The sequence below is a fragment of the Simochromis diagramma genome, unplaced genomic scaffold, assembly GCF_900408965.1.
Source record: "Simochromis diagramma unplaced genomic scaffold, fSimDia1.1 OVJJ01000334.1, whole genome shotgun sequence".
Classification (NCBI taxonomy): domain Eukaryota; kingdom Metazoa; phylum Chordata; class Actinopteri; order Cichliformes; family Cichlidae; genus Simochromis; species Simochromis diagramma.
This window is the reverse complement of record NW_024386764.1, coordinates 1,192,596-1,215,401: the sequence shown is the minus strand read 5'-3', so window position 1 is coordinate 1,215,401 and position 22,806 is coordinate 1,192,596. Positions and strand designations below refer to the sequence as shown.

General features: G+C 40.7%; 1 protein-coding gene across 15 annotated transcripts in view; it reads right to left on the bottom strand.

The window, feature by feature from the left end:
* The window catches only part of ptprfa (protein tyrosine phosphatase receptor type Fa), a 340,154-nt gene that overhangs the window by 140,437 nt on the left and 176,911 nt on the right, over nt 1-22,806 (bottom strand). For 14 of the 15 annotated variants that reach the window (XM_040030501.1, XM_040030485.1, XM_040030531.1 and 11 more), the window contains 3 exons: nt 13,120-13,308; nt 6,457-6,474; nt 2,615-2,725 (listed from right to left, as the gene is read on the bottom strand). In XM_040030501.1, the coding sequence (XP_039886435.1) occupies nt 2,615-2,725; nt 6,457-6,474; nt 13,120-13,308 (318 nt within the window). The remainder of the gene's footprint in view (nt 1-2,614; nt 2,726-6,456; nt 6,475-13,119; nt 13,309-22,806) is intronic. The other variant, XM_040030581.1, reaches the window with a different exon arrangement.

The following is a 22,806-nucleotide window of genomic DNA, read 5'->3' as shown; positions in this document are numbered from 1 at the left end:
TAGCAATGTTTACATGCATAAATCCCACGAAAACCAGCTGCTACTGATTTTGATTGAACACAGGACACAAACCCTCCTTTACAACTTGAATTCATCCATTAAATGACCACAGTCTGCTCTATTAGATTTTTGTTTGCTCTTTATATAATTCCTCCTGTAATACATGTGGTAAAATGATTACAAATATCTTTTCATTTCTACCGTATATCCACATAGTAAAAATAACATTTTGGCAGGGAGTTGATTTCCATCTTTTTCTGCATGGTCCTGCAACATCTGCACCCTTATTGTTTTCCTGTTGGACTATGACCTTCAGCATCCTACACCTGCTATGATGTCTTCACTTTATAATATCCAAGCAAGCTCAGTGTGGTGCATACAGGATTGATCTTAACATGAACAGGCAGAAAATCTGTTTTTTTTCTCTTACATGGCAATACTTTGTCACTAATTACTCAACAAGCTTGACTACTGCAAAACCTTTCTTTCTATCTAGTCTACCTGAAATTGTTATAAATCATCTCCAACTAATCCAGAATCCTACAGCCGAGTGCCTACGAGGGCCAGAAGGAGAGAAAACATATTACAGCAGCTCTAAAGTCCCTGCAGTGGCCATCTGTCAGTGACCTTATTGACTGCATTTCTTTTACTTGTTTTTAAAGCACTTCATTGTCTTGCTCCACTATATATGTCTGACATGCTGACAGTGTATGAACTAGCAAAGACCCTCAGGTCCTCCAGCACAAATCTGCTAGTTTTTCCAAAGTAAAGGACACATGGGGAGGCAGCTTTTAGCTTTTATGCCCCGAGCTGCTGGAGCAGTCGGAGTGGAGGAACTGAGAACAGCCGGAAATGTTGAGAACTTGAAACTCAAAACCCGTCTTTGCTCCTTTAAAAACTATTTGAATCTGTTTATCTGTACTTGTTTGCTCTCATTACATGTTGCTTTGTCCTGCTATGGACTTGTTGCTTGAACCACTTTGGCCTGAACTAACCTGCAAGAAGTCGCTAAACGAGTAAAGTTTCAGTGTTTCTGCAGCAGATCTGTGCCGTGGGGATCTCATTGCTCCCTGTGAGAATTCTTCCTGCTTATGTTGAATATAAGAAACATCTCCACAGTATGACCTCACTGTATAAACAGAGTCCTTGTTCTCAGACTGAGAAGGACCTGTCTGTACTGTCAGCTTCACTAACATTGCTGGTATTTCATTGAGTTGTGTGAACTGGGTCATGACGTCAGACAACAGGTGCATAAAATCAGAGCTGCTGCCTCTAAAGTCTGTCATTTGCATGTTTCTTGAGCTGAACGCTGCAACTTAATCCTTGAAATCGGGCATTATTCTACCATCAGAACAGAGCATGTCATCTTTGGGTGTTAGCTAGCGAGCTACCTTTCTGCTACCTTCTAATCCTCTTTACCATGGAAGAATGTTCTTTTACCACCTCGGAGAACAGCACTGGAAGAATTTGGACTGTTTTTAACTCTCAGTGGTGCCCTGATGCTTGTTTGAAATTAAAGGAGCATGTAGATCCAGAAATGGCTAATAATGCCAGACGTAACAAGCAGCTAAAATCCAAGCTCCTGTTTGTAGTTCTGTGCTGGATGCGGTAATTTAAGTGCTGAAACTGGGCCTGAATCTTACCCACTGACTCCAGTGGCATGTAGGCTTGTTGGCAGGACACAGGGTCATTGCAGGTATCTCCTCCCTTCTTGTGCAGGTGGAATGAATCAAAGAACGAATTTCACACATTAGCTGTGTGATCAGAGATGAACGTGTGAGGGAAAAATCAAACATCTCTGCCTGTCTTTGTTTGACACACTGGGGGAAAATAGATTGTGGGGCAACGGTTTAAGAAGCAATGCTCGACATGATCGAAAACACGATACAACAGCTCCAGTTAAACAGCACTAAAGATCTGGTAACAGCTGTATTTATCATGCAGAAGCCTTCAAATGATTTTAAGTCCGACTGCATCAAAGAGAGCTGTCAAACAAAAACGAGATTAAAAGGAGAAATGAATCAACAGCATGCTTTGAAAATTGCCTTTGAGAACCTGATACTGGCTGAGGCTAATTGAGTTGTTTGTTGACGAGACTTGAGAGAAAGCCTGAGGCTTCCTTTCACCCTGCTGGCTTTGCTGCTTTACATCCAGCCAACTGCATGGAGGGGATTTCCTCTCCACTTTTTCCCCATTTGCGACGTGAAGGTGTCAGCTTCCCTTTTGAGGCAAGACCCCACACGTAAAACCTCCACTGCCCCAAAACTAAAAGGCAGAACCGCAGCCAAACTCTCTTTCACCCCTGACGAGTCAAAACATCCCCCCAGGTCACTGTGAGGTTAGGCAGGTCAAGCAAAGTAACAACAGAGCAGAGGAGCAAAATACATAAATCAGCACCCAGGAGACAGAGACGAGACAGAGAGGCAGAAAGATCAGGAAATGACAGTGTGAGGCTGGAGGTGTGATTTTCACTGCAGTCACATCCAGAGAGGCAGTTTTCCTGTTAGCATTCAGGAGGCAGAGCTGGAGGTGACGAGAGAGCACCGTTTCTGCTGCAGGCGGTGACCCGAATGGCAGCAGGGAGGGGGGCGGCCGAGGTCAAGAGGGAGCTTACCTCGAACATAAAGGTTAGCCGGAGCCGAATAACGAGTCCCGGCGCTGTTGACAGCCACACACTCATATTTGCCCTGGTCCGACTCCTCGCTGTTTTCAATCTGAAGCGCTCCTGGGGAGGGAGGTTAAAATGTCACAGTTAAGATCTGCACCACACACGTGGAGACACACAGACACACTGTTAGCCTGATCGTCCAAACGGAAAGCTCCCCATAACTTGGCTGAGCAGAAATCTGAATCCAAATCTATACAATTAACTAACATGTTTTCTTCAAGTCGTATCATTTGATCTTATTATTTATGACAACTTTAACAATTTGCTGTTATTGTGCTGACTCAGGCTTTCCAGCATTTTCTCATTCCAGGGTTTCAAATACTGACATTTGTCAAGATATGCACAGCTATGGTAACCGTTCTGCGACACATCAGGTTTATGACAACACTTTCACTCCCAACTTGTATGAAGTCTTTCCAAGGCTTCATATTTAAACCGGGGACATGCATAAGGTGACCTCTTGGTTTCTGCAGGCTACATTTTACTGAAGATGAATATTTTTTTAGCATCATCACGTTGTGCTTTTTGGAGCCAGAAGTAAGAGGATGGAGTGCTAAGATGTAAGTTAACACTAGTAAACGTGGTTAGATAGCTGCATTCAAAAACTTTACAGGTGCCACGCATGCACACAGGTATCTGCTGATTAGTGGCGTCCAAATTAAATAAAACTGGATCACAGACTCCTTGGATGTTCTACCTGCACAATTAACCACAAAAGCAAACCACATTATTTATCAGATAAATTCATTAAACATAGATACTTTAAAATCTACAGTTTTCCATGTCAGCAAAGCAAAACATGAACATGTAACAAACAAACTGTAGTCCCCCCATATGAGGGGTATGTTGGGGAAAAGTAGTTCTAAGTACAAGAAACATTTTTTTGTAAAGTTGTTTTTGTAAATTTATGAAATGACTGTTATTCTTTGAACCTCTCATTCTTCTTTGATGGCTTTGAAAGACAAGAACTCCTTCAGTGTATCTTTGCAACATCAGACAGAAAAGCAGCATTCGACACCCTGGGATAGAAATGCACTGGCACAGCTGTCGCTGTCAACAGTATAGCTAAAAATGTCTTGTAGAGACACAACCATGTAAATGTGATTCTTTTTTAAAGGGAGCCTGTTCTGATGTTCCTTATTTTCTGTCACAGATGTGCTGTTCCAAACTTGGATGTTAAACATCCAAGTTTGGAACAAAAACTTTTTTTTCTGAATGAGAATAAACTGAGCGGCCAATTTAAGATCAAAAAAGGAATATTGTGAGATCTGAATCACGCAAAGCAACATTAGCTGAGCTCTACAATACAAACCTGGACCTGGAAATGAACAGAACAGATTCCATTTAATGAAACTGTTTTTGTTCAAATGGATGGAAATTGAAGACATTTGTTTGAAAGTCTAAATAGGCGATGTGCTGCTAAACACAATTGGCCATGAAATGTAATTTCCTGTTTTTCTGGCAACACCGTTTCAAAATTGACTGCTGCACTACAGGATTCCCAAGAAGCAATCTGAGCTGTTTATTCTGACTGTCAGTCAAAACACTTTCAAATTGTTGAACAGAAACAAGTGAAACAGAAGACTTTGGCCTAATTGCTGAAAGTGTCCCAGGGATTCAACAGCTTGTCATTTTCAGACGTTAAAATGTTAATGCATGAAACCCCCGACTGTTCAAAGCCTTCAGTAACTAAACTAACCTCCACGGATCACTGCTATAGAAACACACAATACATACCTGACATGGTGATCTACATCCAATCACACCAAAAAGCTTCTTTTGCAATTTCATAGCATTTAGAAACATGTAAAATGAGCTGTCATTGCTGAGGTTAGCTTTGAGAAAGAAGCAGCATGTGTTTAGTAATAATGTGGTTTTATGTGCTGACCGTGACATACATCATGCAGTGTAGCAGCGCACAGTGAAAACTATGAGAAATAAAAATGTACATATTTCAGAATACAATCCTGAAATGCAACATGGGATGGGTGTGTGAAGCCAGTTTAAGAAAAGAAAATATGTGTGTGGCAGCATCCCGGGTGGATCTGGTGCAGACAGTGAGCCCAGAGATGGAGGAGGAACAACCTTCATCTGGGATGCAAGGACGTTGTGCAGCGATGAATGTCCTCAAACAATCTCCCACTCTCTCCATCACGCACGCACACACACACACACACACACACACACACACACACACACACACACGCACGCGCGCACGCACGCACGCACGCACACACACACACACACACACACACACACACACACACACACACACAAGAAATCCTTGGGTCAAAATACTGATTAAGAGCTCTTCTTTCTAAAGTTTCTCCCAAAGAGTGTCCAGGCGACTGAGGAGCGATACCTCACGTTGCTGAAGATTGAATCATTCTCTATTTCCATTTTAGCGATGACTGTTTGTCTCATTGGACATTCAGCACCTCCTGAAGGAAGCAGCATTTCAGAAGAAAGTGCGTCACTCTCTCCTGAGCTGATGGATGTTTGCTTTGGCCTCTTGGCACCAAAAAGGCTGACGGGTGCTGCAGGAGAAGGTGTCTTGTCACACATAGAAAAGTCTGAAGCCCTGAACAGAATGTTGTTCTCTACCAGAACTTTGTTTACCTTCACACCTCGAGCCGTGTATGAGTGCGTATGTAGCATGTATGAGTGGGAACCATGTAAGAGCGAAATGTTCTAGGAACGGGCCGATCCAATCTGAAGCTTATCTGATTTATTACATTTCAAGGCAGATTCACCGCATGACTGCAAAGATTGTACCAGTCGGCTGGGGTAAAGAGATGGTTAAAGCGATGCTACCAACTGACCATTCGGTCTGCTTTACCCTGATTTGTGGCCATGAGCGGTGGGTAGTCACCGAAGGAAGAGCAGATGAAGAAAACGGCGTCTTTCTGTTTGTCAGAGAGAGGGTGAAGACCTCCGAGTACAGCACTGCTCAACACATCGAAAGGGCTCGCTAAGATTTAGGGCATCTGAGTACAATACCTCCTGGGTGCCTTGGCTGTGTCCAACCTGGATGAGATCCAGCCTGGTAATCAGTGTGAGCACAGACTCACTCCAGTGGGGAGAAATCATTAGAAAATTCATGCTGATTGACACAAATTGTTGTGCTTTCATGCTGACAGAATGAAAAAGAGACACAGAACTTTAAACAGCTGCTTTTGAGACACTTCGCGTCCAATTCTTCATTTATTTTGGAGGGTAAATAATAATTGTTAGGCACTGTTTAAAATATGAGTCTAGATTTTAGTGAGTCCTCTGCACGCCGCTGTCCTTGCTTCCACACCATGAAAATGGAGTAAAACAGCTGTTTGATAGAAAGCAGCTGCAGTTTGTCTTCAGTGCTGCATTCTCATTCTGAAGGTGAACTCTTCCTTCTTGCATGTGTATAGTAAGTAGGAGCAAAATACAGACGATTGCATATTATATCAAAAAGGCATTATTTTGCATTTGATAAAATGTCCAACTCTGTTTTATACGACGGGCAAACTCAACACTGTTCAGCTGCGAGACTTCAACCAAAATAAGTACTCATGAAGCTCCGCAGACAGGCATTATTTACCCTGGTTTTCTGAATTTGAAATCTTTTTACCCGCCTCTTTCAAGACCATACACACCTGTGCACGGTTATGTGCTGAAGGCAAAGAAAGTGTTGGAACAGGCAAAAGGACAGAGGGCTGGAAATGGGGACACACCGAGGTGGAGAGAAGGATGAAGGCGATGAAGGAGAAAGGGAGGATGAGTAGATGTTTTTCTGTAGCCAGCATTCTTACCTCTTATTGGTGTACCACCTGTGAGGTAATTTGAATGCAAATAAGATTAAAGATAAGCATTAGTATAAAGAGAAGAAGTGAAGCAGAAAGACAAGAAGGCAGGAGAGCAAACAGATAAGAGGAAGCTAGGCTCTCCCTACTCAAAAAACATCATCTCTGTAAATAGTTCTGATATTATTCAGCGCTGAATAAGTTCAAGTGTTGGCACAGAGGGAGAAATAAACTGAATGTTTATTTTCAACCAAAACCAATTTCATAAATGACAACTGTGGAAAATGTTTTCTGAGTGAAAACCATTTTCTTCACTAGACACGTGATTTATTTTCCCCACGAGATCTGGAAAGCACAAACAGTTTCAGTAATGCATCTTCACACAGCTCCGACTGGCAGACTGTCATTTGTGCATCTACTTATTTACTGTAACACGGTACTTACTTGAGTTGCACACCTGGCTATTTGCGCCACAGAGCTGGCTTCCTGTTGTGATCATAAAGCTACTCATCATAAAACCCCACACCTGCTTTTTCCCTGAAAGCACCAAGCTATCAAACACTTGACCCTCATTCACCAACAACAGGCCTGCTTCACGGTGCTTTTTCATGTTCTCCTGCAGAACACAGCCTGCTCTCCCTCTGATGCAATGCACAGAAACCGTCATGCGTCCTGAAATGTGCTCTTATGTTGCTGCCTCAGTGGCTGAGAACTGTACTAGCTTCATAATTAGCACAGTGCATTAGCATACTACAGATGTATTTTTATAGCACTTGTCACTTTATTTGGGTCATCTAAATGCTCATCAGTGTTTTGTCTGTGCAGCGTTCATGATCTGAGGTTTGTTTCTCCCAGTATGGATGCTTCTGACATTAGTTTCTATAAATTAAATGTTGTGTTTTAAACATTACAGTCAAGGCAGATATAATGACAAGAGACACAGATTAAGATCGTCTTCTTTTATAAAGAAATGTTGTTAATTAAAGGGAGACAAAGTGGTGAAAATGTAGATTTTTTGTACTTTCCTCTCTGCCTTTAACTTTGAGACAGTTTTGCTTCCCTCACAGGTGAATGAAAATTTTACTTTGACCTGATAGCAGATGCTTCTCTGCATGGCTTTTGCATATTCTACCTGTACCTGCATATGTGTCCTCCAGGTATCCTGGCTAACTACCACAGTACAAAGACATCCTGTTATGTTAATTAGTGATTCCAAAATAAGTGTCTATGGATAAGAGGTAGTGCTTAAAGTGTATATGTGAATATATAAGATGAATGTGGCTTGTAGGGTTTCAGGGGTCAGCCCGTCCATTTCCATTCTCAAAGTGCCTTTTTCCTCCCACTTGAAGTCGCCAATCAACACTTTTGTTTCCTTTTGTTTTCTGGAAGTTTTAACAGAAGAATTTTTTCAGAGGCTGATCCATGGAGCAATTTATTCATAAAATTTCTTGCTTTTAGAAATTTCCAAAATTCCCTTCCAAGAGCAGAAATTGGCTCAGTGGTTTCATCCTCAAATCTATTTTCATCCTGTTCTTCTTTAGTGTCTCCCCTTTAGCTCAGTTTAGATAGTATTTTCATACAATAGCTAATAAAAGATAACAACGTACACTTAAACAAATGTATTAATTATCACAAATGCATGGCTGTAAATAAGTGTGTCACTGTCTGATAACATAAAGACTGCTTAGGCCAGTTTCAGCAGTTTTAATGTGAAGGTTCAATCAATAATTCCTCGCTTAAAGTTCGGTTGCCGATGACTAATTATTCCACTTTCTGGCTATAATTCAACCCTGAAGAGTTCTGAGTTATTTCGGTTTCACCAGGTTGTATCAGTCCTCTTTATTTCAGGAGAGATTAAGTATTTCTATTTTTAAGAAGCACACAAACCCTCCTGGTTAAATACAAACGATGCGCTCCTTTCACTCCGAGGCGTAAAAGTTGAGTCTGTAAAATGAAACCAGTACATAATCTGTATTCTTTCTAGTGGCCAAACACAAAATGACCCTACTGCTCATTAGATCCATGACCTCACTAAACACTTTTTTCGTATTTAAAAAAACGCTATGTTTCAATCGGCAAGTCACTTTCTCAGAACAGCAGAAATGATCGCTCGTGTCTAAAGCCAAGATGGTACCAAAACTGCAGTGTCCATCTTTTATATACAGCCTATGATTATACGTACAATAGCCTCTGGAGCTGTCTGATAGTTAACATCGTTATTGCATCACAGACATATAAGAAGGCTACGAGCACACTAAACTGTTTGAGAAATGCACACGTGAATCTGCAAAGAGTGGACTTTCCACTTTGTTAAAACCATCTTTAATTCTAAATACCAACATGAAAGATTCTGGCCTGCAGAGAGCAAATGAAGCAGACAGCTGCCAACAGTTCCTCTTTTAATGGAGATAATTGATTTTAATAAGCTGCAGTTAAGCAAACTGTTATTGTAGGTGAATGAAATTTCGGGTCAACAGCTACATGAACCTCATCTTCACCCCCTGAAGCTGGTTAAGACGCTGTTAAGGAGAGTTCGGTTATAATTACAATTACAGCTTGTTGTTATTCAAACACAACACTCAAATTCCTATTTACATAATGTTAATTGTTCAGCCTGCTGCTGTTCATTCTGTAATTTACTGGTGTAAGTAAAAGGAACCATTTGAGCATATTAGGTCATATGCAACAAACGGACGAGAGAGAGAGGGATGGTTACTATGCAGATTCTCCTGATCTGGATAATAAACCAAGCCGCTTTGACAGGAAAACAAAGTGTCAGATACAGGTGGTGAAGAGGAGCCCTGGAAGCTGTGTGGCCCCGTGAGCTGATGAAGGAGACATCAGCAGCTTCCAGAAAGCGGGGCTGGACATTACCGAGACCTGCCATGACTTCCCTCTCACAGCTGCCTGACAGCTGGATGGATCCCACTGCAGCAGGAAGTCTGTTATGACAGATTCAGGGCAGCATTGTGAAAAATAATACGGTTTTATTATATTTTCACAATGTTTGGATTGGAAGGATTATTTTGTTTCCGAAGTAGAGTCCACCAAGAGTGAGTGCAGTTCTATCTTCATATATCAGCTGAGAACATCAGAGTCCTTGTATGAAACTGTGTAAAGTAAAACCTCCAGCTTTGTTTCAGTTTCCTTTTCCAAGCAGAATGAAGCAAAAAACCAACATATCATCTGACTGGCTGTTAGAGGGGCTGACATTGATGTTATCTATCGGTTTCAATGCGGAGCAATGATGCTGCTTTCAGACTACACAACATTTTTATCTGTTGAGGTGGTCGCTGACTCAGATCAGGCGATTACAGAGTCATAAAATCTGGAGACAAATCAGACTACATCTTGCTCCCGAGGCTGGCTAGACAAGCAGATACTACGGGGATGTGTTGCTGTGTTCACAGCTCCATCCAGCTGCACTGGCATGATCCTTACTCTTTATAGGTCTTTAAACTAAGGTGGTGCTGTCTTGTTGATGCCTAATTACTCAAACTCACAGAATTGAAGAAATCACAGCGGAAGACAGAAAATAATTCTGTCATAGGTCGTCTTTCCCCTCCCCGGTGGATAAAACATCTTCTGCTATGCACAGTGCCCACTGTCACTCTCAACCTGCCCTACATTATCCTGATGACATGAAGTTTCACCTCTTGTTGGAAAGATTTTGAAGAGGACAGTCTTTAGTGTTTTCAATGTTTTCAGAAATCACTCACTTTAAAACTTCTCTGTTCGTTGCACCACAAGGACAATTTATTGGACGTTTGGTGTGAACAGAAGATGGCGCTGGGATGGGAAAGGTTCTGAGAAAGGTGGGCACTTTGGGGTGTCACTGCTGTCTCTGGGGGTTAACCAAAAACAAACAACTGCACACTGAATTATTGCATCTTCACTGAATTTGGATGAATTACAAGATTATCAGGTGTTTGATCTTATTTGTCTTCTTGTTGAACCTCACAGACTGAGGCTGGAATAGTTGGAAATATTCAGAAGAATGATTTTCTGCGTACTGTAAGCTCGATCCGAAGAAAAAAAAAGTCAGATAATCTTTGCTTGGATTTCTTTTGGTTTAAAATCTGTATCTTGCGAGTGCTTCACCATTTTAAACTTCAGTCCTACATGACTGAAATACCAGTTTAAGAACATCTGGCAGCAAAAATAACTGAAGTGGGATCTCCAGATTTCATGAGCAGGATCACACCTCAAACCCTTCCTGTAAGACGTCTATAAACCAGCCCGCCTGCCTGTATCAAGCTCAGTCCCCACTGAGGTGTTACGTAAGCAGCAGCCGCTCCCTGAGAGTGTTGCTTCTCATTTATAGAACAACATTATCAGTAATAAGTAGGAAGGTTGTGGTCCTTGCTAGTGAAGTCTCACCTACAAATTAAAGTTGATTTCTTTCTAATTTCCAAAACGTGGTCTCAGAGGTTTTCAGTGACTCGCAGCAGTGTTCAGCTGAGTCGCAGGTTTGTGGTGACTCGGAGGTGAACGTTGCACCCCACGTTTACTGCAGGGCTGTCGCATCGCTCCTCTTCTCTGGGTCTCATTGTTCCCCCCGGACAGTCAGATCTCATCCTGAAACTTTGTCCCTCATTGGTTTCACATCTTTTATTGAAATATTGGCAGGAAAAAGTTATGCAGAAGATTTTTATGTTTTTTTTCTTCAAACAGAGCAAAGGCCTCAGATTGAAAAAGAAAGAAGCTATTAAAGTTTTAAATGGATCAAAGGCATTTAAAAGGAACTAATATAGTCACTCCTCTTTATAATGAAAGCTACTGAAACAAATAATTTGAATAACTCTGAGGGGCTGACTTTATCTGTTTCACTTTGCTGGCGTGCCACTGGATAACTCTGATTTTTCCAATAAAGGAAGCCATCTGTGCTCGACTGCAGAGGGACTCCATGTGACAGTGGGGCTCTATGAACCAAATTAAAACAAATTGCCGTGCTGTTCAGTTAATAATATATGGCATTTTTGTCCCTACCTGAGGCCCTGACTGCGACTTGGGAAAATCCTGCGGGTGAACTTCAGTGGCAGCGATATCCCAGAGCATGTCTCTCAGCCTTTCGTCTCCAGCCTGTATTGAGATGCAAGCAGCCTCAAGAGGGGCCCCGGGCCCGCTGAGATGCAAAATCGGCTTTTTAGCATTGCTGCAAAGCTGGGAGGGATGTTTGAACCTGAAGAGCTGATCCAACGATGCGTAGGTGCTTACGAGTTTTGGCAAGACTCAAACATTTCTATTTTCTCTCGGAAAGTGAGCAGAAAGGGCAGCTGATAGGTTGCGCAGGGCTCGGTTACTCAGCCATCCAGCTCTGCTGTGAGCCGCTCAGCCCGGATTGGTGGAATGAGATGCACTATCTGCTTGTTTGGATGCTGGCAGCCTCCTCACAGAGCTGCTTTACAGGGCTGCTTGTGCTTTAACATTCATCACCGTCTGTGGGGTCTTAAGCACTCTTGGCACGCCAATAATCCTGCACAGGTGCTGCTCAGGTAATTACTGAATCTATGAGGTTCTGTTCAAAGTAGGAAACATTAGCCTCCATCATTTGCTTAATGTGTACTTTACTCTTAGCAACTTCAGTTGTTGCTTACCACTTCACCTTAAGTGTTGTTATTTTTTATGTCATTTTTGTGATCAGTCGTGTGTGCTATGGTCATGAGTCTATAAATGCATGTAAACACAAACCAAATCCCATTAAGAGACTTATTATATCCAGTAAAACAGAAACTGTGTTCAACACTAACAGTATGACACTGACAGGCCTGGGTGCTAATATCTGAATGATTTATTAAATGGCTCGGAGAGGTCCCAGGCTCGGAGAGGTCCCAGGCTCGGAGAGGTCCACTACTCAGCCAGACTTTCTTTGCTTATACTCGCTCAACCAAACCTAAAACCCCAGTTAGAGATAACTGGTTTTACAGCAGCGTTCATCAACTTTCTCTGCTGCTTCAGTTTCACTCTTCCTCTGTAAAAATGGAGCAACTGAATGTTGCCTTCTTCAGGCTTGTTCCTCTGAGACTATGTCAGTATCTCAAAGTCTGCATCATGTTCCAGCTCCGACGGGGCTGCTGGAACTGATTGCATCTACTCGAGACAATACTTGCAATTGAAGCGTCACAGCAGAAGGCCTGAGAAGCAGTTTTCCCCTCTGCGTCACTTAAAATAGGGCTGGAATATCCATTATTTTATTTATTTTTTTAAAGATTATATATATATGAAGCTGCACAGAGCACAGAGTAAACATATTTGTATTTATCTGTAACTTTATTAACTTCCTTGGTTGGATGTATAAAATGAATTCATATGTTGCACTTAAGAGTACAAGAAAAATCTGGTGCTTTTCACGTCTGCATAGCCGATACAAGTTAGTACGATGCTCTAACCAGATGAAGGGAGAGCCGTGATACTGACAACTCTGACACTCCTTAGTACATCCCTCTTGTTGGTGAAAACATAAATGGACTCTCATTCAATACATATAAATATTGTATTGCACAGACAGTGCAGTGTTATTATGATATGTGGATTCTCCTCAAACTCTCACGATTGCACCTTTTCAACAGGTTTTCTACTAATTAAAAATGAATGATTAACGCCTGAAGAATCCTGCGCCTCTCATTGCTTAACAGAAATCTGTGTGTGAACCGACTGAGATGAGTGCTTTACCTGATCGCAGCTGCTTAATGCGCCCATTGCTGCTACTAATATCCACAGGCAGGAAATCTTTGAACCAGTAGATCTCTGGATCGGGGTTTCCACTGGCTGCACACAGCATTGTAGCCGTACGCGTTCTTTCCACAACCTTCAGCTGGGGGCCCATGTCTATGGTGGGGAAGCCGTGTGGTATCTGGTCCTCTGTAAGACAGACAAACACACATCAGCACTCCTGGACATGATACAGACGAGTCTCAGCCTGGCTCTGTCAGATTTTCTCTGCTCGTTCCACAATCCTTCAGGTTGTAAGGTTTCCCCCCGTGAAATTCAAACACAGTGAAATCCAGCTCTAATGTAAGTATGGCGGGGCCACTGCATGACTAATCCTACCACAGAATTCCTCGTCATGGATCTGTGTGAACGAGAGCGAGGGCGATGCAATTTCACTGCCGGTAAAATGCATTGTGACGGAAAAAGGCTCCTACCAAGCACACATAATCTGACACGCTCGATGCAGTCAGATCACAATCCTGCCAAATTACAGACCAAATGTAATAAAATCACAGGCTGAAAATCCCATTCCACACCTCTGTCCGTGCCTCCGAGGAAGGACAGTTTTACACACCTACTTGAGCTTTTCTCATACAATAAACCGCAATTATTTAGAATTCTAATCTGTAATCTTTTCTTAAAAACAGCATTGCAGAGATGTTTCAACATAAAAACTATTTCATGGGTAAATAACAGAAAATAAGGTTCTGGAAGTTTGCTTGAACCTTCCGCTACAAAACTATCAAACCCTGAAGGATTTTTTTCTGTTTTCAGTATCAGGCATTGCACATCTTTCATCCCACAAGAGTGCAGGGCATGCTGATAGAAGTTGCTGTTACTGAGTGGAAGTAACAAGCAATGTATACTCCATCCTTCCATATACCAAGAAGCAGTATACATACACAAATCAATTAGGAAACCATTACTTCAATCACCTTCTTGTTATAACAAAAATATGCAAACAGCATAAACAAATTCATCAAAGCTCTACAAACAGGAGAGTTTTGTTATACATTGATATGAAACAATATACAAAACAGACATTACCTCCAGCTAAAAGAAGTTTCTTTAGCTGATAATTACATCAGCGAGCCGATAGAAACTGCAAAAAGCTGGAATCATTTCAACACAGCAGGTTAACAAGCACCGACTCTGGTACAGCTCTTTTCATTATTCTTCAACAGTTCAGCATGAAGCAAAGTACAGAGCAGCTAGTGAGAGGTGGCACTACATACGAGGCCTGAAGGGTCATTACGATTTGTCAGCCACTTAAGACAAACTTAAATCTTTTCTTTGTCATTTAGATTGCCTCAGTTAGTTCGCAAATAAAAACCACTGCACACATTTAACATCTAATTTAACATTAGTATCATTTCCTTGGTGCCTGTCAGCATATAACATTTTACATTCTGGCTGTTCTCCACAGAGGTTCGGATGGTTTCTGTGATCAGCAATCCAAGATAACTTCTCAATAACATCCTCAAGTTTCACTACATGTTTTCATTCAATTCAAAGTCACACAGAAGAGATTCAATAAAAGCACAAGTCAAAAGTTAAAAGTTCAGTTCAATGCAAGATTATAAATGACCAAATGTATAAAGTTGAATCAGTTTACATCACGTTCCTGCTGTGAGCCTCTGCAGCATACATTATACTCACTTACTGCTACATTATCTAATTGAAACTATATACCCACAATATGTTTGTCTATTTTTTGTCAGTACTTTAGGACAGCGGTCCCCAACCCCCGGACCTCGGACCGGTACCGGTCCGTGAGTCGTTTGGTACCGGGCCGCGAGAGTTGAGGCTCAGGTGTGAAATGTATAGTTTTCAGCGTTATTTTGTTATCGTTTTGATCGTTAACTCGGTTTTCCTGGGTCTTTTCACGTGTGTTATGAATAAATCTTCTTTTTTTCGGTACCGGTACTAGTTTTATTTTGTTGTATTTATTCGAGACACCTTAAAGGCCGGTCCGTGAAAATATTGTCGGGCATAAACCGGTCCGTGGCGCAAAAAAGGCTGGAGACCGCTGCTTTAGAAAATCTTAAATATTTGATATAAACCTGAAAGTTACATTGATGTATTGTGCACTACATCAATCAACTTAAAAATATGGTTGTCGCTGATATTGTTTGTACTGTTCTAGTTTTTATTTTTAAAAAAGTTTCTTTAATTTTTGACATTTTTTCCCTGTGGCATTAAAGATGATAACAAGTAGTGAGTATTTTCCTTAGTATTGAGCTTGAAACCCTTGTATCATGACAAGCCTACTACCCTGAGAAGACCCTGTGTTACACTCTAAAAGACCATGATGCAGATTTTTCAAACATTTTAGCTCACACTTTGACGAGCTCACTGTGCCATGACAGCCTAAAATAAAGAGCTTAGAATGAGTTGTGAGGAGGGAAGGAAAGATACTGCGGTGACACGTATAAAATGAAAACCCCAGGGAACGAAAGAGAGGTGACAGCCAAGATGCCTCAAAGCTGCTGGAAGATTTTCAACATCAACAAACAGCTTCTCTGCTCCACACAGAAAGCAAATGAGACCAGGCATTTGTCATGGTTTCTGCTGGCAACAGGGGGGAGCAAAACATGGAGCCCATGCAAAAGGGACCAAAAACTGCTATTCCATTAGTGGCCACTTGGGGCTGGCTCCAAAGTGAGTCAATCCTAGATGGTTACCGTGTCTTTTCGGGCTATAAGGTTCAGTATTAGTACGACTTTTGTAAGCTACGAAGCCGCACCGCTTGATGGATTGTCTGAGCATTATGGCTACCGTACTCAGGAGCCTCGCGGAGTAATCTGGGTCCTAAACGCCGTCACTTTCAGGTCCCAAAGTCAAACGAACACTGCAGCATCACTGAGAGTTAAAACCTAAATTCTTTCATCTTTAATAAAATCATCAGCGTTGCTGCTTTACCAGGTGTAACAATTAAGTTTAACATCCAGGCATCCATGAAAACAGAATTTATTACATTTAACAGAGTTAGAAGTTAGCAGGAAGTTAGCTCGCTAGCTTCCACCTAAACATGATATAGCATGTTCTGACTGAGAGATTTCTGAATAAATTCAAACGTACAGCTCTGCTATCACTTCCAACATAAATGAAGACAGAAAACTACACAGCAGTGACGTTTGTAGGGTTACTGAAGTTGGACTAGCTGGTATATAATGATGTGCTACGTGATCGGTAGAAACACAGCTATGTTAGCATAAACACAGTGAAGCTGGAGGATGAAGCTAACTTTTTTCCACTCGATAAAAGTTAACGTGAGGGTTCCTGATGGTTAGAGACAAATGCAATCGCATGGCAGGATGCTGTAAACGGACCAAACTTCAGTCAGGAGAACAACTGAGATAATCCATCCACAACACGAGGTTAGTCATTAATATACTGCAACAACATGGGAATAGAGCAGCTGAGAGAGGATTCAGCATTAATGACTCAATGGTACAGAAGAGAAGGAAGCAAGAAGGAGCCGAGTAAAGTTTGACTTATCTGACTGTTTTGTTTTGCTTAATGCGCCTTATGTATAAAAAAATATGGTAACGGTCCAGCTTTACAGTAGAAAAAGACATAGTTACAATCTGGTCCAAGTCAAAACTGTAGGAAATTTCATCTTTACAATCTTTATAACTTACTTTTCAGATTATATTAAGAACTACAGTTATGTATTTTTAGGGTTCTGGCTGCCAGTCACCTGCTAGGCTTCACTTCAGACAGTTCATTGAAGTAGACCTCTCAATTTTGGTGCCTCTTGAATAATTTTTCAGTGAACAATAATATGATAATAAACATGATCACTAACAGACTTTCCAAAATACCTGCTACACTTCTTGTAGTGTCTATGTATTCATAGTATTTTACTTAAATTATTGTGCAATACACTCATAAATGCATTAGCTGCTAACTACACAGTTTACTACACACTTTATGATATAAGCATAACTACAGCCCCCAGGGCTCCCCCCCCCCCCTTTTTTAATGTTTTTGCACCTTCCCTTAATATCCAACAGTAACAGATTCTCAGAACTTACCAGGAAGTCCCACTGCCTTTTATTTTCTTAAAGCTCTGCCCTTTGCTCCAGTCTCTATTTAAAAGAATCAAACAGCTCCCGCTGCTCACAAATGGTGACACTAAGCTTGTCCTCCATTTCTGGCTGGTACAAGGTGGTCTCAGGAGAATCCAGCTCATAGTACCATGTAAATTCTTTGCTGAGGTTAAGATATTTTCAACTCGAGCGGATGCATATCGGCCACTATTTGCATCGATTAGTGGCAACTCTCCTACAGATGTCATGTGAACACAACAGTAGAAGGTTATTCGCAGTTTCCCCTGGAAGCTGAGAGAGTTTGGAAAGGCTTTGTATTTATTTATCAGACAGTTGAAATATGCAGTCTGAAACAGAGTAACCACTACAGCATCCTGTCTCAGATGATTTTGTTCCCGCTAACGACTACAGAGAACTGAATCTTTGACATTTTCCATGACAATAGAGCAAAGCTGGTTATGGATTTTGCACTCCTCCCAAGACACCTGATATTCATGCATGTGCTCTGCGAGTGCAGTAAAAGAGGCACAAAGTTGAGAGGAGAAAATGACTGTGTTTTTAAGCTCTACAGCTCAATCCGCTGTGACTCAGAGAGAAATATTTTGTACTAAAGTTTGTTAGAATAGGATAGGATAGAATTGTTATTGCATTACTGAAACACAAGAGGAGACTGCATTGTGCTCCAGCTGACTGGCTGTCAGTCAAAGACTGTTTACATACAGCCTAATACTGTAAAGAAATGTGCCATCTGACCACTGCTGTCAATCACTCTGGCTTGCTCCTTCTTTACATCAGCTCTTTGGCAGGAAGAAGAGTAACCCAACACTTTACAAAAACACAAATGCACGAAAAACCATAATCACACAAAACTATGATTTTTTTTATTTAAATTGCCAAAATACCAGCGTTATAAAAAATATCACATTGAGGTGGGCGTCACTCACTGAAACATTTTTCCTAATATGACAGTCCATCACTTCGCTAAGCTTAACAGCTTCACACCCTGCACCTCTGACAGCCTCTAATGTTGAGCTGAGCTCAGGCTCTTAGCTGAACGTTAAAGTAATTCGCTTTCACTTCATTCAGCTGAGGAAGTGGATTTTCTTCACCCTCAAATGGAAATACTTTGCCCTAAAAGGTGTCTTAAATGAAATCCATGGAGGTTTTGTCAAGAAGGAAAACTGCATCATTATTAGGTGAACAGTATTTTCAATTTACACCGAACTGAATCAACAGTGAAGTGAATAGATGAAAAGGTGAGTCCCAAAGCTTTTCTGAAAACTAAGGCAGGAAATCATCAGCAAGCCTCGATCTCATCAGGAGATATTATCGCTAATCAGTAGCTGTCTATATGTAACACACAGAAAAATCAAAAAAAGCAATGATGGGGGATATTAGCATCGTTAACCATAGACTGTATTTAAGTGATGGATGTAGCCTCATTTGTTTCCTGTTTTTAAAGCCTTGAACTGAATGTTTGAACCACAACAATCTCACCTGATTTGAAACCGAGTGAACAGAAGTGCAGTAGGCACCCTAGGGCAGAGCGTCATGGTCTATTTTACTCTGGATTTAGAAAATAAGCAGCATGTTGCATACAATAAAACTCAAAACAAGCAATTGAGCCCATCGTCCACCAGGCTGTGTGTCTTTAAGGAAAATATGATAGTGCTGCAACTGACAGAGATGTCTAATGCAACTGACAACAAGGAACACACAGTGGGGCTGTTTTTAAAAAGTCCATACAGGATATGGCAGATTATTAATGTAGAACTGGAGTGACATGATACAGGGATCACCTGCCCATGGCTAACTATAAACCTGCTTCAGGTTCTTGTGTGATTCCACAAAGTTCATTGCTAGTACAGTATTGTACAGTTAGCCTGCAGCTCTGCAGGGTTGCACAGGTAATTAACGCCAAGCTCAAACTGAGGCATCAAGATGCCACACTAATGTTATACCAGCATGTTCAAATAAATACTGAATGTGGTGCGATGCAGGAGAGGTTGGCAGTGGAGTGAAACATTTCACTGTTCATCTCAGAGACCGTTCAAGTTGCACACAAAACTGATTTTTCCACTTCAATGAATTTAACACTTCAATCAGTTTCCTGCTATGGATTTGTGTTGCTCTATATGTGAGCTTTCGAATCAGTTTGCACTGATATTTTCCTGCTTAGAAAAGTCAGTATGTACTCCATTTGGTGAGACAGTTTCCATATGCTGCGGACTAATAACACCGATTAGCAAGTAACGTAACGAGGAGCAGATGGGGCTGGATACACATTTTATCGTCCTTCTGCATGAGACATATAGGACTTATTAAGCAATTTTAAAGCTATTAGTTCAGAATTTGAAAATTGTAAAGTGGGCCTTATTAAACGGTGGTATTTAAGGTTAGTTGTGGGCTTAATTTCACCTTAATAAAGTCACACAACAGGGATGAGTAGGCTGCGCTGACTTAATAACTGGAGCGGGTGGGGTGGTAACAGTTCAGTGGGAGATTTTGACCCACAACAGAGGCTAGAAAACAAATTGTTAGCAGCCAGCCAGGTAATCAGTGATTCACAGGTGCATTATGGTCATTCTGTGCAATGGGAAGGTAAAGACCTTCTTATTCCCTCTTTAAATTGAATTAATGGTTAATACACTGTTAGAGGCAGTTAAAAGCTACAGCCTGGGTGCATCCCTGCTCACTGTATTGGTGCAAAGTGGCACAGCTAATGAGAGCCAATAGACACCAAGCTCAGTGTTGTGCTGTGGCCAGGTATTTAGGCTCTAGATGAACCACACCTCCCAGCAGCCACAGCTCCATAAACACAGAGGAAACCCTGATTAGACCTGATGGTGCGAGATGGGGTTGAGTTCAACAGGTGGGCTGGAGTAAGAAAATAGGTCATGAAATGCAATAAACTACAAATTCACCAATCCATGTTCTGCTCAGTAATGGCCTTTAAAAAGACATCCTCCTTTCAGGATGTTATACAGATATCTAGAAAAATCTGAGACGTTTAGATCACAAAAAGACAGTTTTTGAATTTTTAATAAGACAGTCATCTTCAAACTCTTGTCAGCAAATGTTTATCTGCTGGGAATAAAGCTACACTGTTCCAAAGAATAGTAATGTCAAAGTATCTTACTGTATATTTTACAGTAATGTACTGCCTTTCTAGAATATCATTACATTTACATAAGTAGACTGTGATTTTACATGGCAAAGGTAAAATAACATAACATCACTGTAAATACAATAAAACACAATTTACTTGTTTTTTAACTATATTTTTTTGTACACATGCATATTTAGATTGTAAAAATACATTCAGAAATGTATCATAATTTCACAAATATTTGTCTGTTATGTGAGAGAATGATCTGTTAAATTCAAATGTAATACTGTGGAAAAATATATAAAATGATCGAAAATTCATGAGAATAATCAATAATTAAAGGAGTATTTGAATTATAATTGTGCTGAAAATTTCATGTCATCTAGGTCTGATTCAATAATTCAGAGGTAACAAGTGAAAATATAATTAATAGCAATAAAAACTAAAAAAAAACATAAAACATTGCACGCTGTGCTAATTATATATTTTAAAAAATAAATGTAGAGGTAGGAATTGCAATTAATATAAATCTCAAAGTATTCACAACAAAGAAATAGGCCTCTGCACCTGGGGTGAGGGTGTGGCCATGAAAACAATGTGACATGCCATTGGATGTTGGGACACATAATAACATGACGCTAAGCATCGGCCAATGAATGTGAACTAACAACCACAAGGTCGCGGGTATGGCTGCACTGTAGGAAAACATCCTAATATAAAAGTATTTTACTGCATTTTACAGTTTTGCTCTGTTTTTCTAGAATATCGTTAAAGTTACGTAAATAGACTGATTCCACATTTCAAATGTAAATTAACGTTAAATCACTGTAATGTAATAAAACGTAATTTTCATGATTATTAAATGTATCTGTCTGTACATATGCATATTTAGATTAAAATACATTCACAAATGTATCATGATCTCACAAATATCTGTCCATTATTTGAAAGATTGAACTGTTGAATTCAAATGTAATGCTATGGAAAAGTATATAACATGATTCCTATAAGCTTGTGTTACATCACATAAGTATTATTATCATTGCTCTTCAGGGCGATCGTGGCTCAAGAGTTGGCCGTTCGCCTTGTGATCAGAAGGTTGCCGGTTCGAGCCCCAGCTTGGACACTCTTGGTCGTTGTGTCCGTGGTCAAGACTCTTCACCTACTGGTGATGGCCAGAGGGGCCGATGGTGCGATATGGCAGCCTTGCCTCTGTCAGTCTGTCCCAGGGCATGCAATCCATTATTATTTAACTGTATATATCTGTACATTTACGTATTCACCTTGTTTATTGGTAATTTCATTGTTTGATCACGTTAAAATGTTCCTAATTTAATGTTTAAAAGCACTTGAAAAAGGCAGAATCCCATGTAAAATTAGCGCAACAAACTCTATTTTCATTACTGGAAATAACCGTATTTTCATGAGGAAGTTATTTTCTGTTATTTTACGGTCGTATTTTGGCGCCCCAGCTCCCAGAATATTACCGTTTTTTTAAGATGTTTTTTGTAACAGTATACAGTAGTGTTAATGGCTGCTCATTCAATGCTTTTATAAAAACAATAAAATGCCAACAGGTGCACCTTATTCATTTAAAGGCTGACTGCAGACATGTGTTGTAGTTTAATACCAAAAAGTGTTTTCGTAGTTACAGATCGCTGTGCGCGCTGATCCCGCAGCTTAACAACTATAAGCTATTCTTGAGCAGCTGACCGGGCAACATGGGCCTCACGTTGTTGTTGTACAATTGACAAAAGCTCTTTGACACAACAAAACTCTCTCTATCTCAATTTAGCTTTGGTGACGACAGCAATAAGCAATTTTACATCTGCCAAGAGGAGAACAAATCACTGCAGGCAAGGTAGATTTTTAGCATCAGGTTTCAGTATGAAAGATAATGATTGCAAAGTTGATTGCAGGTTGCACAGACATAAAGCAACATTGAACTGACTATTTAGAGGTTCATAATTGAGGTAAGATTGTATTTGTAAAGATATTTTTGATACTTCTTATAAGACAAAAGCCATTTGGCCCACTTCATTCTGTTGGTTTGTTTTTTGCAGTATGCAACACTTCCATTTGCTAATATTGTTTAGACTTTATTGGCATATAAAATGGGAGCTGTGGACATCAGTTTAGTTCTTTATGGTAAAAAGGTAGCAAAGTTACTCAGCTGATGAAAAGAAAGTTGTGTAAAAGTAGACAGCTTTGATAGACAGTGGGCTCCAGATCATGTAGTAACTTTATTCTGACCTCAGTGTGGTGGAAAGCCAGGAGCAGCCAGGTTAGGAGAATTCTCCTGATTATTTCAAACATGTACTGCACCTCTGCAGCCCTGCAGCAGGCAGACCGTTTCTCAGCAACCTGACATGGCACACGGGGATCATTTTCACAAAGGACTTTCCCACAGTGACTGTGGCTGCCAGGGAATACTTTGCACATGAAACAACAATGCTCATGATGGGAAGCAGAAAGATCCCTTTT